This window comes from Lipophrys pholis (genome assembly GCF_963383615.2).
Source record: "Lipophrys pholis genome assembly, chromosome: 13".
Classification (NCBI taxonomy): Eukaryota; Metazoa; Chordata; class Actinopteri; order Blenniiformes; family Blenniidae; genus Lipophrys; species Lipophrys pholis.
The window spans coordinates 2,050,105-2,062,824 of NC_137632.1; the positions used below are offsets into that span (position 1 = coordinate 2,050,105).

General features: G+C 44.2%; 1 protein-coding gene across 1 annotated transcript in view; it reads right to left on the minus strand.

The window, feature by feature from the left end:
* Positions 1-22: 22 nt before the first annotated feature.
* The window catches only part of ints6 (integrator complex subunit 6), a 35,959-nt gene continuing 23,261 nt past the window's right edge, over positions 23-12,720 (minus strand). Inside the window, exons 8-18 of the mRNA XM_080479144.1 lie at positions 12,196-12,348; positions 10,423-10,555; positions 9,236-9,330; positions 9,035-9,145; positions 7,239-7,454; positions 6,399-6,525; positions 5,530-5,672; positions 5,254-5,440; positions 2,597-2,944; positions 1,475-1,568; positions 23-1,263 (exon numbers count right to left, since the gene is read on the minus strand). Coding sequence (XP_080335270.1) covers positions 1,170-1,263; positions 1,475-1,568; positions 2,597-2,944; positions 5,254-5,440; positions 5,530-5,672; positions 6,399-6,525; positions 7,239-7,454; positions 9,035-9,145; positions 9,236-9,330; positions 10,423-10,555; positions 12,196-12,348 — 1,701 coding nt within the window. The 3' untranslated portion in view covers positions 23-1,169. The remainder of the gene's footprint in view (positions 1,264-1,474; positions 1,569-2,596; positions 2,945-5,253; positions 5,441-5,529; positions 5,673-6,398; positions 6,526-7,238; positions 7,455-9,034; positions 9,146-9,235; positions 9,331-10,422; positions 10,556-12,195; positions 12,349-12,720) is intronic.

Below are 12,720 nucleotides of genomic sequence, written 5' to 3' on the forward strand. Positions count from 1 at the left end.
TGGCATAACACAGACAAGAGTCACAGTTTTAACAAACACTTTATTTACATGGCCCTTCACAGTGTAAAATAGAAATTTTATTCATGGAAATACTTACAAAAAGGCCATTTTCAATTCATTGTTCTCTTTAAATAGTACTCTAGGGTTATTTACATCTTTACAGTGTATTCAAAATACTCTTTTGGTAGCGGCCTCTTCACAGAACAAAGACAAGTATGGCAGATTTTTGGTCCCTGTCCAAGGAGAGAGGGAACGGAAGAGGGCTGCCCTCCGAATCAGGAACCAACTCTCGACCTCTGGACCGTGCTGTGACTTTATTTGTGTATATTTGAGAATGTTTGACAAGCCTACTGGAGAACAATTCTTTAAAAAAAGAAGAAAAAAAAAATGCAACAACAGGTAGAGTCTTCTCTTTTAAATAACATTAAATAAGATTTTCTCAAATGAACACAAGTGCATTCATGGTGCAGCGACAAGAAGTTGGTTTGAGATTCACGGCAGAATAAACAGGGGGAGTTGGGGGTGGGGTGGGGTAGGGTATGGTGTGTGTCTGTCTGTGTGTGCAAAGTTATTTGGCAGCAACCAGCGCGTTGGGACAAGCTGGCATCCAAGACTTCAGTTCATCAACACTCCAACAAACAAATGGTGGTTTGTGTTGCATATCAGATGATTCAGGCCGAAATAAGGAGGGCGGGGGGAACGAGTGGGGGCGGGGCTCTAGTCTTATTGCTGATTAAGATGCAATAATGTCGATTCCTGAGCTTTTATGTCCCTGTATTTCCACATATTTAACCGGATCCATTTCCCTTGTATCGATCGCTCCTAAAACAGTTCCCCCCCCTTCTGATCGGTTTTCCTCCATGGAGGGAAACACTTTGTTAAACAAGTGGCTTCTGGATTAGGCAGACGACAGGTAGAAGTATTGGGTGTTGGAGCCCAGCAGTGGAGTGCTCCTGTTAGTGGAGTGTAGAAAGTTCATTTAGACCGATTCTCATCCTCCCACAAATCAAAGATTAAGACTCAACATGAAGGGCAAAGTGAATTAAAGAGAAGGTGTGAGGGGAAAGTGTGTCATCGTCAGCCTCTCCTCCGGATCCCATTCGACCCTGAGTTGTATGAAAGCGCCGACACGAGCCAAACACTTCGTACGTGGTCACCGGGGGGCGCTCTCAGAGCGAGTCCACATGGTTCATGATATTGGCTCGATTGTGGATCTCCTCCAGGAAGTTCTCCAGCTGCTCGATCAGAACACGCTTCTTGAACCTTCACAGGAAAGAAACAGCAACAAAAAAATCAGACAGTTTTTTCCCTGTGGATAAGAGCAGACGCTCCCAGCCTTTGGATGCAGAATTGTGTGCTAATAGAACAATAGTGGCAGAGCGAGTTCAGCATGAGACAAACTAAATGTGATTTGCAGGCGAAGCGCAGCCGCGGGTGGTTTTGTTTACAGCTCGTATGAGGATGACGTCTGTACCTGGCCGCCTCCTTGATGATGTTCTGGAGGAAGATGAGCCGCGTCTCCAAAGTGCCCTGGATTTGCTTCAGGAGGAGGAAGATCTTCTCGTAGTCTGAAACAGACGAGTTCTCCATGACTTCATCATCGTGTTTCTGAGGTTTAGAATTAATTTCTGTCAACAATGAACAAGAGTCTGATTTATAGCAGAGCGGCAGGCACAGACTGGAGCTTCTCATCCTGCTCCGGTCTGACTGACTGATGAATCCCTTATATTTGCACCAAAATCCCTAATTATGCTTTTCACAGTTGTATTGAAATTTCAGATTCAATTCTCTGTCGTGCAAGAGGCTCTGCTCCACCAAGAAAACGGTAAAATAAATTCAAAGAAAACCGATTTTTTTCAAACAAATTTCTTAAAAGTAGCAACAGAAAAGATATGGGTGATGCTGCCATGATGGCGAGCTCCCTTGTTGCTGCAAGTTCGCCTCAACGCCACGCTGTCAGGGGGAGTTTGTACAAACACCCAGAATGCAGCAGCCACAGGAGAAGTTTCTGTGTGCAGGATTGTATTTTTGTAAGCTTTCATACATTCATGGATATGTATATATATTTGTAGTTTGTCACTGGAAAAAAAATGCAAATCAAAAAAAAAAAGACTTGAGATTGTAGTTATTTTCTCTATTAATTGTTTGGTTCTGTGAAAATAGACATTTTCATCATGTATACTCATGTATACTCTGCGCCACAGCAAAGAAAACATTACAGTTTATTACACTATTTCACTGCTGTGGGAGACTCGGGATGAAACTGGACTGCATGTGGCCCCTGAACTGAAACGTGTTTGTCCGAAGCCTTTCTGAAGTTCACACGGCCAGAACCCACTAATCTGAAGTTCTGCTGGAGAGGAGTGAATGAGAGCAGGCGTCACCTTCTGGAGTCCATCGTCTAATACATCAATTCAATGTGAGACAATCTCAGCCAAAACCAGGAAGTGAGTGTTGGGAGTTGAGATAAAATCCAGTAAAAGATTAGAACTTCTCCTCATGGACGTGTTGACAGACTCCAGTGTTTTCAAAAACGGACTTCTCAGGTCAGATTGAGTGAAGTGGGCGTAGTGGAGCGAGCCGGCGGGATACGTACGTCTGCCGGGTTTCCTTATCTCCTTGGTGATGAGCGCCCTCAGCTCGTTGTTGACCTTCGTCGTCTCTGCGTGAATGTGCTTCTTCAGCGCTGTGGGTGACAGGAAGCGCGGCGGCTGGTCCTCTATCAGCACCATCTCGGCCCCTCCCTCGCTGCCCGGCGGGGGCGGCCCGTTCTCCTCGTCCCCGAGCCGGAGGATCTGCGTGTCCGCCGCTGTGTGGTTCTCCTGGAGCTCGACGGGAAGATCCACGTCCGAGTCGCTGTCCGAGCCGCAGTGGTTCTGGTCCAGGTCCAGGTGGTTGATGATGAGGTCGTCTGGTTCTGGAGCTCCGTCGCTCACGTCTGCGTCTGGACGGCGGGAGATACTGGTTAGTTTGTTAATCCGATACGCAATTCTACCATCCTCAATTAATCTTACACAATCTCTTTACTTTTCACCAATAGTACATCAGTGAAACACAGCATGTCTTTGGACTGTGGAATAAACCCGAGACACTGGTGCTGAAATCATTTTACTTGGAGGAGAAATGAGCTCAAATGAGCTGGATATCTTTTATATATAAGTGACTGACTCTAAACTCTAAAAGTCTTTGTTTTAGTGTAACAAAGTATGAACAAGTTCATTATTCAACAATGTTCTGCCTCAGGTCACTGTGCTTTACCACTGACAGGTCACAGCGGATGTTTATTCCACTATTTACATTCAAAGTATAAAACATTTAGTCACATGTAGCTGGAACTCCAAAATGCCATAAACTAGTTCATGTTATGATCAGAATGATCTGATGTGCTCTGGGAGAACATGAAAACTTCAGAAAGAAATACTAAAATGATTCAACCATGGAATTGAACTTGAGTACTGTCATCATGAGGCAAGAATGCAAACAACTATTCCACTGAACAGCTTCATGGTATTTGAACCCACAACGGCCTCATTGTGAGGCGGGAACACTAACCACTATGCCACCATAAAGCCCCCGTCACAAAAGGAATACAAATGTCAGCTATGGCTTCACATATAGCCGGTTCTGATCTGCTGCTTCAGTCTGGAAGTTCGCATGTGTGAGATTATTCCGAGTGCTCCAGGTTCCTCCCGAAATCTAAAGAATGTCTGATGGGTTCAATTTTGCCTCTAAAAGTGATGATGTGTCTCCCCTTTGTGGCAAACAGGGTGAAGTGCAAACACTGAGTGAGGGGATGTGGGATTAAGTCCCAGTTGCGGAGGAAGGATGTAAAAGTTACGTAATTAGTGTGAAATCTTGAAAAATCTACGGTGCAATTTGCTAAAGGGCTGCAGCTGAATTGTCTTTAATCCCAGTGCAAAGTGGTGCGCGTTGAGTTAACTCAGTGGTGCGTGTTGAGTTAACTCAGTGGTGCCTGTTGAGTTAACTCAGTGGTGCGTGTTGAGTTAACTCAGTGGTGCGCGTTGAGTTAACTCAGTGGTGCGTGTTAAGTTAACTCAGTGGTGCGTGTTGAGTTAACTCAGTGGTGCCTGTTGAGTTAACTCAGTGGTGCGTGTTGAGTTAACTCAGTGGTCCCTGTTGAGTTAACTCAGTGGTGCCTGTTGAGTTAACTCAGTGGTGCGTGTCGAGTTAACTCAGTGGTGCGTGTTGAGTTAACTCAGGGCTCTGCGACCTTTGTGACCAAAGGAGCCGTCTTCACGATTTTGCCAAATTTGTCCTGAGCTGAAAAAATGTGAATTATATGAAATTAAGGGGAAAAAAATTTAACAATTACTATAAATACAATAAATAAGTTTGCATTAATGAACTATCACTGGTACAATTTTTAGCTGTTAAGGTTTTTTCAATGGATTTTCCCATTTTATACATTTGAGCTATTGTAGCCTCTCCAATGTGTTTACTAACGGCTACAGCTGCTCTACAAAGAGGAGCAATTTTATTTACATTTTTATTTTTCACCTTTGATTTCATTTTCCCCTTTTTTCAATATTTGGTTTTAGTTTGTTTCTTCTTTCCCCTCATTCCTTTCTTTTCCTCAAAGCGACGCCTGCTTCACTGTTCTCGTGTCTTTAGCAGTTTTCAGTCTGGAGATGAGGTCATTTTTGAAAGTCGGTGTGAAATAAAAGAAAAAAAGAAACAGATGTTTCTTTGCATGACGCTGTGAAAGCTCCAGGGAGCTGCTGCAGAGGAGCTGAAGAGCCACATGTGGCTCCAGAGCCCAGGGTTAACTGGTGTTCATCAAGAGTTGCATTATGTCTCTCTGAACCACGTCAGCTGAATCGGCTCCATTCACGACTCCACCGAGGCCCGAAGGCGGATGAAGCAGGTGGAGAAGGCGGATAAATTTCTTCTTTCAGGATTTGCACCAAAACAAATAACAGAAAAACATTCATTCATCACAACTTGTGATTTAGATGGTCTGAGTTCCTCTCAGGTTAAGGAAGAGGAGTCCTCTTACTCTTCAGTACAAGCCATCATTATGAGGCCCAGAAGCTGGTTTCACACTCTGCATGCTGCTGTGAGGAGTTTCATCCTCAGTGATTCAGAAGAACCGCGTCAGCAGAACTGGTAGGCCGCGGCAAAAGTCGCTGAACGCAATCACTAATAAACAGACTGAGAAGTGACGAGCTCAACAGTTTTCAAACAATGGGTAGAGACGAAGAGGAGTTATTCCCCCGTGGCGGTGAGGCTGACCTGCAGAGGGGTGGGGGCTCGCGGGGGGGGATACGGGAGGCGTGTAGGCCCGGCCCAGACGCAGCAGAGGAGACATGCAGCGCCGCCTCTTGGGGCCGCCTCCCGGCATGTTGTTACCGTCTCCGGGTCGCTTGCCCTGTTTCTGAGGGCCGGTCACAAACTCGTCCGCCTCGTCGATCATCATGCCCTGCAGGGGAAAGTCCGGAGAGCCGAGGTCAGCCTGCCTCTCCCACGCAGCAGTTGTGTTATTATTCCTAAAAAACTTGTGTTTTTTACCTTCTTGTCCAGTTTGAAAGGGTTACCGAATGTGTGCAGACGTTTGGGTTGTTCGGGGTCGGCGTCCCGGAGAGGTTGGGGAGCAGCTTTCAGGAAGTCCTGGTAGTTTCCCATCTGGGCGATCGGCACACTGTGGAGCTGATCTGAAGAACGGAAGCACACGCTCATCAAATCAGGGGGAGAAAAGCTCAAATTCAGCTTCAAATACAATTAGAAAGGTTTTGGATTCTGGTACGCCAGAATTCTGGATTTATGGATTTAAAGTTGGATTTATAGGTTTTCTCCTCGTACCAGACTCAAATTAGTACACCGCCCACGTTTCAGCCATACTGCATGGTATAAACACACACCTCTTATTTTCTTCTCACCACCTAGATTACTGTGTTACTTACTGATTTATTCCGTTCAGGAATGAAGCTGAAATGACAAAAATCTGGAAAAACCGAAGCTGTGAAAACTTCCCTGATGCATCGTAGCTTCTAATATGAACCATTCAGAATGTTTCAGTGAATCCTTTGACAGAAATGCAGCATGTCTGACTTTATTCTGAATTTTTGAAAAAGTCTCTACCTTTAAAACTATAATGGCTTTTTTGTCTTTTTAAATGAACCTTTACTGGTTGGTTGCTGGTAACATATGAAGATTCACTGACTCATAACAGTCCAGTCATTTTAACTGAAGGAACACTGGATTGTTTTAAATCTTTCCTTTGTCTTCATGTTTTACCACCTTCTAACCAGATTTCAATGTAGTACATCAGAAATGGAAGACTCATTGAGCGATACAACATATATACAACATTATTAATAAGTGAAAGTCTGGAGCCCACCCTAAATAAATGTGTGTGAGTGATTAGTGCAGTGTGTTACCAGAGTCCTGGCCTCTGAGTGTGCACACGCCGGTGTTGAGCAGGTTCCTCCTCATTCGACTGAGCTGGTCCAGCAGGTGGCTCCGGGGGATGTCGTACGGATTCCTGAAGCTTTGAGGTTTCAGGCCCTGAAGACAAATGGGATTGTAACTCAAGTTTAAAGTTGGCCTCCTTTTCACGTCAAGGTTTTTTTTAGTTCTTCGGGGCGGAATATAAGATTTTTTGTGGGGGGAGAGGAGGCGTTCAGATACAGTGAAGTGGGGGGGGGGGGGGGGGGGGGGGGGTATTTAGACCATTTCAAGTTAAAACACAAAACGTTTGGCACTCGGAACCACTGAAACGCAACTTTTACAAAAAAGTTATGACTCCATCTTTACATGAACACCACAGTAATAAACTGTTGTTCTGCACATGCTCAGTAGAGACAATAAGAACAAAGTTTCCTCCGAAGTGTCGTGAGTCCCAGTCCATATTCTCCTGGGACCTGGTACTTTTATTTTGACAGTCACTGTAACAACAATGCAACTGTGTTCTCTTCAGTAGAATGTGTCTGTTCTCCTGTTGATAATGTTTGTTCTCTCCTGCCTGTGTGTGTGTGTGTGTGGTTTCATTACAAAAACAAACAACAGCGCCAACTCGTGACCCTAAATGCAAACTACATCGTTTTCAGCTTTTGTCGTTGCCGTGGAAACGCAATACTTTTCTGAAACAGAAATGCAAAAACAGTGCATTTGTGGTTGAAACACTGAAGTGTAACAACACTGAAGGGTTGAAACATCCCTCACCACTGGATGTTTAACTGGAATAGCTGGAGGGAATAAGAAAACCACCTGGACCTCACCTTGTTGAGCAGCGCCAGGTGAAAGCCTTGAAACTCTTTGGGGTTGAGCTCCAGGGGCAGAGCCGGCGCCTCTCCGCTGAGGCTCTGCAGCTGCTGGATGAAGTCTCGTCGCTGGGCCAGTGAGATCCCGCCGCCTCGCCACCGCACCTTGATACCGGCTTCCTGCGACAGCTTCTTACCGATGGAGCCGATCAGACGGTCGTACTCGATTTTTGTCTGGAAATACAATTTGGAAGTTTGGTTGCTATGAAAGGATTTTCTGTGACTCAGCTTCACGTCACTGTAACTTAATGTGATTGATTATTGATGAATCGACATAAATCGGGTGAACTTGCTTCACAGAAGGGAAACAAACACTCAACGGACACATACACAGGTATAACATGTGCAAATGCTCAGAGTAAAACATTTAATGAGGTTTAAAATCTAAGGAACAATCATCAAGGACAGATTACTTGTATACACTTATTATTGTACTAGGAATTTAATGTCTGTAATACAAAATACAATAAACAGCTGAATTAACACGGCATACTGTACATGCCATATTTGCCAGCAGTTGCTATGTGCTCGCTTTAGTTCATCTGCATATCCAGAAAGTTCTTCATGGCACTTTGTGTATTATTGTGATGTTTACCTGTGTACCAGAGTTTTGTATTTGTGTAACAGCTTTACTCTGTTTGACTGTCAGTGACTGATGGTGCTTTTGCACTTGTTCCTCCTCAGCCTGACTCCACTTGGCTCTACTTCCTGTTGATGCTTTTCCACCATGTGTTAGTCCCACTACCAGGTACTTTCATGGTACTCACTACCAGGTACTGTCATGGTACTCACTACCAGGTACTTTCATGGTGCCCACTACCAGGTACTTTCATTGTACCCACTACCAGGTATTTTCATGGTGCCCACTACCAGGTACTGTCATGGTACTCACTACCAGGTACTTTCATGGTGCCCACGACCAGGTACTGTTATGGTACCCACTACCAGGTCCTTTCATGGTGCCCACTACCAGCTACTGTCATGGTGCCCACTACCAGGTACTGTCATGGTACTCACTACCAGGTACTTTCGTGGTGCCCACTACCAGGTACTTTCATGGTACTCACTACCAGGTACTTTCGTGGTGCCCACTACCAGGTACTTTCATGGTACCCACTACCAGGTACTTTCGTGATGCCCACTACCAGGTACTTTCATGGTGCCCACTACCTGGTACTTTCATGGTGCCCACTACCAGGTACTTTCATGGTACCCACTACCAGGTACTTTCGTGATGCCCACTACCAGGTACTTTCATGGTACCCACTACCAGGTACTTTCGTGGTGCCCACTACCAGGTACTTTCATGGTACCCACTACCAGGTACTTTCGTGATGCCCACTACCAGGTACTCTTGTGGTACCTGCTTTGCTCTGGTACATGCTAATTCCTAGAAATTATCTTTAATGTCGACACAGTTCTACACCTGTCAATAATACTGATCACATGAACTGACTCAACATATATATACAGACTAAAGTGCGCCCCTGGTGGTCAAATAAATATATTGCAGTTAATGTCATAACTTCTCAAAGCTGGAAAATGTCTGGTGGAGCTGTACATTTGACACCCCCGGTTTACAAACGGCTTTTTTTTTTTTCATATGTTTGATTAAAAAAACAAAAAACTGTCATCAAACAAAATGCAAACAAGACAAAAATAATAAGCGGCACACAGATGCTCGGTGATACAAACAGAGGTAAGAAGAAATGATTTATAGTAAATAAGCTAAATGTGAATGGTCCAGAACAAACCTGCTGGCTGAGCTTCTTTAGGTAGGAGACCACGCTGTAGCTCAGACCATACTCCATGTTGTCTGCCAGCAGGTTTGGCGCTCCCATGATTCTCAGAGCCTTTCTCAGAGACTGTGGGAAGAACACAGAGCGAGCTCTAACAACCGCACATCTTTGTATTTTATCACAAATCACTGAAGTGATGGAAAATGATGCACTGACCCCGATATAATACGGAGGCATGGTCTTCAAGTAGTTCTCAAAGGACTGCCTCCATTTCAGCGTGGGCTTGAACTTGTGCACTTTAATCAAGTCGTCTGTGGTGAAGAAGGAAAACACAGTTACACAATGAAAGTGTGTGTGTGTTTGCCATCTGAGGTCCTCAGGGTGCTCGATCTGCTTGGCTTTTAGCTTATTGATTCATCTTTTCATTGACCCCTTCAACATTATTTTCTAGTTTGAATTTGTATTCTGCCTCCAGGTCTTCCCTCTTATGACAGCATTTCCTCACTTCCTGGTTTTTATGCCCGGTAATCTACATTAATTGGCAGAGTTTTGTCTGTGCGTGCGTGCGTATGGATCGGTGGAATTACTTTTTTGGTTTCACTGTAATTATTGGCTTCATTACATTTAAAATTACTAAAATTATGACATTGGCTCTAATAAATTCAAAATGGTCAAAAATATTACAGTTTAGGCTTTAACACATTTAATATTGACAGTTTCGACTATACAACATTTAAAATGACTAAAATGATTACATTTCTGCTTCTGGAACAAAATTCATATTAGTTTCATATTTCAATCAGATTGCAGATTTAGAATTTTATGATTTTAAAATGAGTCGAGGAATTATGGAGTTTTTTTGGAACAGTTAGTATAAAATATAATCAGTTTTACAATCAAGTGCAAATTAGTTTTTGTCTATTACATATGATCCCAATAAAATATATGAGAGTTTTTTGGGTGTAATATGACAAAATGTAGAAAAGTTCAAGAGGCCATTGTACGTTTTGAAGCACTTGTGTCCTTGAAGCCACTTCATAAAAATGTATGGAACCATAATTGGTTTAACAGGTAATTTGGGTACCAGTATGTTGGGGCTATTTTAAGCCTATTTGAACCTGCATCGATTGATTACATCTACTAAAGTCTACTTAGTCTATTTTAAAGAAAAAATTCTTCAAATGTTGATTAAATCAGAAAAGTGACTTTTTATATATATTCCCTTTGTGAAGCTGTTTCTTATATATTAACCAAGTCAAATGAAAATATGAGCAGTGATAGTTCTCAGCCACAGTTTAGCCCTCTGATCGTTGTGAGAACTGCAGAATTCCCGTTTTACTGGAAATAGACTGCCTGTCGAGTTGCATCAGAATCACATGCTACAAGATTCAACTGGTCTTTACCCAGAAGTGGCAGGAGCACGGGGTAGTTGTAGGGCATCACAAACAGGTTGACACAGTTGAGAGCCGTGCTGGCCTTCAGGTAGCCGAAAGGTTGCCCAAGGTCGCTGTACTTGGCACTGTTACACATAAACACCTGAAAAACAACAAAAAGAAAATCGATCATCGAGGGAGTGACGCTTGAACTCCTCGATCAGCAAACAGGAGCGCAGCCTGCGGAGATCGGGGTGAATGTGTTCTGTTGATGGGATCAATCGGCTTCGGTTCAGTTGTAGGATCAACAGACGCTCCGCTTTAGATGTTTACAGTCATTCTAATAAATGACTGGAGTGGGATTCAGTTATTTCCAGAACTGATGAGGGCACAGGAAATGGACTGTTTCAGTGACTCGTGCACTAAGCGCTGCCTCAGCATTTCATGCAGAAAGGAAAAGTGATGGTGGTGTTGAGGACGGAGCCACTGTGATCAGGAAGGTGGAGGAGGTAAAGATCATATATCAAACCTGTGCTGAACTTTTCTCTTCTCTGCTGGTTTGGTTACTTTAACATCAGGGCAAAGAATAGGGACGCACCGACACAGATACCAGTATCGGGGGCCATACTGCACTGAGTACATGTACTTGTCCTAGTGAAGGCTTCCCGATACAAGCAGGCAAGTATCACAGTGGGTGACGTTGATACGCAAGAGTGTATGAGCGATCTCTGTGGTTGGGAGATTCTTTAATATTAATGGGAATGATAAACATAAGACAGACTGTAAACTGTTCTGCCATAATATCAAGAGGAGGAGAAAGACAGTTCATACAACAGCAGCAACTTACTCAGCAGAGACATTTGGACCAGCAGAGTTCAACTGATGACGCTCAGTAGTTTAACTGCTCAGCACGCAACTCAAACCCGTGCTACATGCTACATGCTAAAGAGTTTGTGGGCTCACACACCAGCGATGCTACACGCTAAACATGATTAAAGACCGATACGCTCACGACCAGTGAGCTCGGTCCCTTGGTCAACAGTCTGCAGTCCACACAGGACAGTGTGTAGATAGACTCTGGTCTACGTGCACAGGCTGTACGGCTGTAGGAGGTACGTGGAGCATCGACACAGAGACTGAGCGGAGGATGTTCGCAGCAGCGAATAGCCTTCGCATATCATTTGTATATGAAGTATGAATTAGCCTAAGTACTCCTATCGATACCAGCAAGTAGCTAAAGGTCAGTACTCCTCCTTCAAAAAGTGGCATTGGTGCGTCCCGGTCATAAAATGCACTGAGCAGTGTTATGAAGACATAAAGAGTAGTAAGACTGTGGGAGGGTATATCGCAGATCTACACAACAGGTAAATAATCAGGAAGGCTAATATCGTCCTTCCCAACATACCGAGTTCCAGGTTTTACCTTCGGGCCTTCGGCTCAGACTTGCTCGTATAAAGGGCCACAGGCACAAGCACTCCCTCGTTCCTCAAGCATTTCCCTTCTGAATTCAGGACAGGGTGGAGGAGTCGCACCTGATTGATATGTGGCGTCTCACAGGTAGTCAGGAAGTCATAATATTCACCTTACTGATGTTGCGTTCCATAGCTGATAGGCTGTTGGAGCCTGATTTAGTTTATTTTACAATTGTACTTATTCAGAGATACTGATGTTTCAGCACACTGTATCATCTCCTCACTTGGCAAGTAGAAAGCCAGAGGAGGACCTGAGAAGTACGGTGGTAGTGTTGATTCACAGAGGCTGGTTTTCCGTTGTTATCTGATGCGTGTAAAACCATGACTGTACCTGCCAGCAGGTGTGCGGCGATTTCCTCTCCAAAATGTACTGTGTGAGAGGCGAAGGCTCCAGCTCGTACTTGTCGAATGGCACCTTGTCTATCACCATGGGCTCAGCGTCCAGGCAGGAGAAGCGGACGTGTGGGTGGGCGGAGCGGGGCGGCTGGGTGGGTGGAGGGGCAGAGGGGCACACTGTTCATCACATTCACACAATATATTTGATCCCAATATGTAATGTTGTTTATTCTAGTTGCATTTAATTTATGTCTAACAAACACTGTTGTAATGGTTTCACACCATAGCTTTTCTTTTTACATGTTTTCAAGTGAAAAACATCAAACTTCTGTTGCGTTTGGGGTGTCGCAACTTTTCGAAAACACTCCATCTCCATCTGCACTGCGGCTGTGCATTCGCACCACGGTCGTAATAAATAGTAATTACTCTGCGAGTAAATGGACAACAACAACGTTTCCTCTGTGGTGTCATGACTCCCAGTCCATATTCTCCTGGGACTTGGTGGTTTTATTTTGACAGT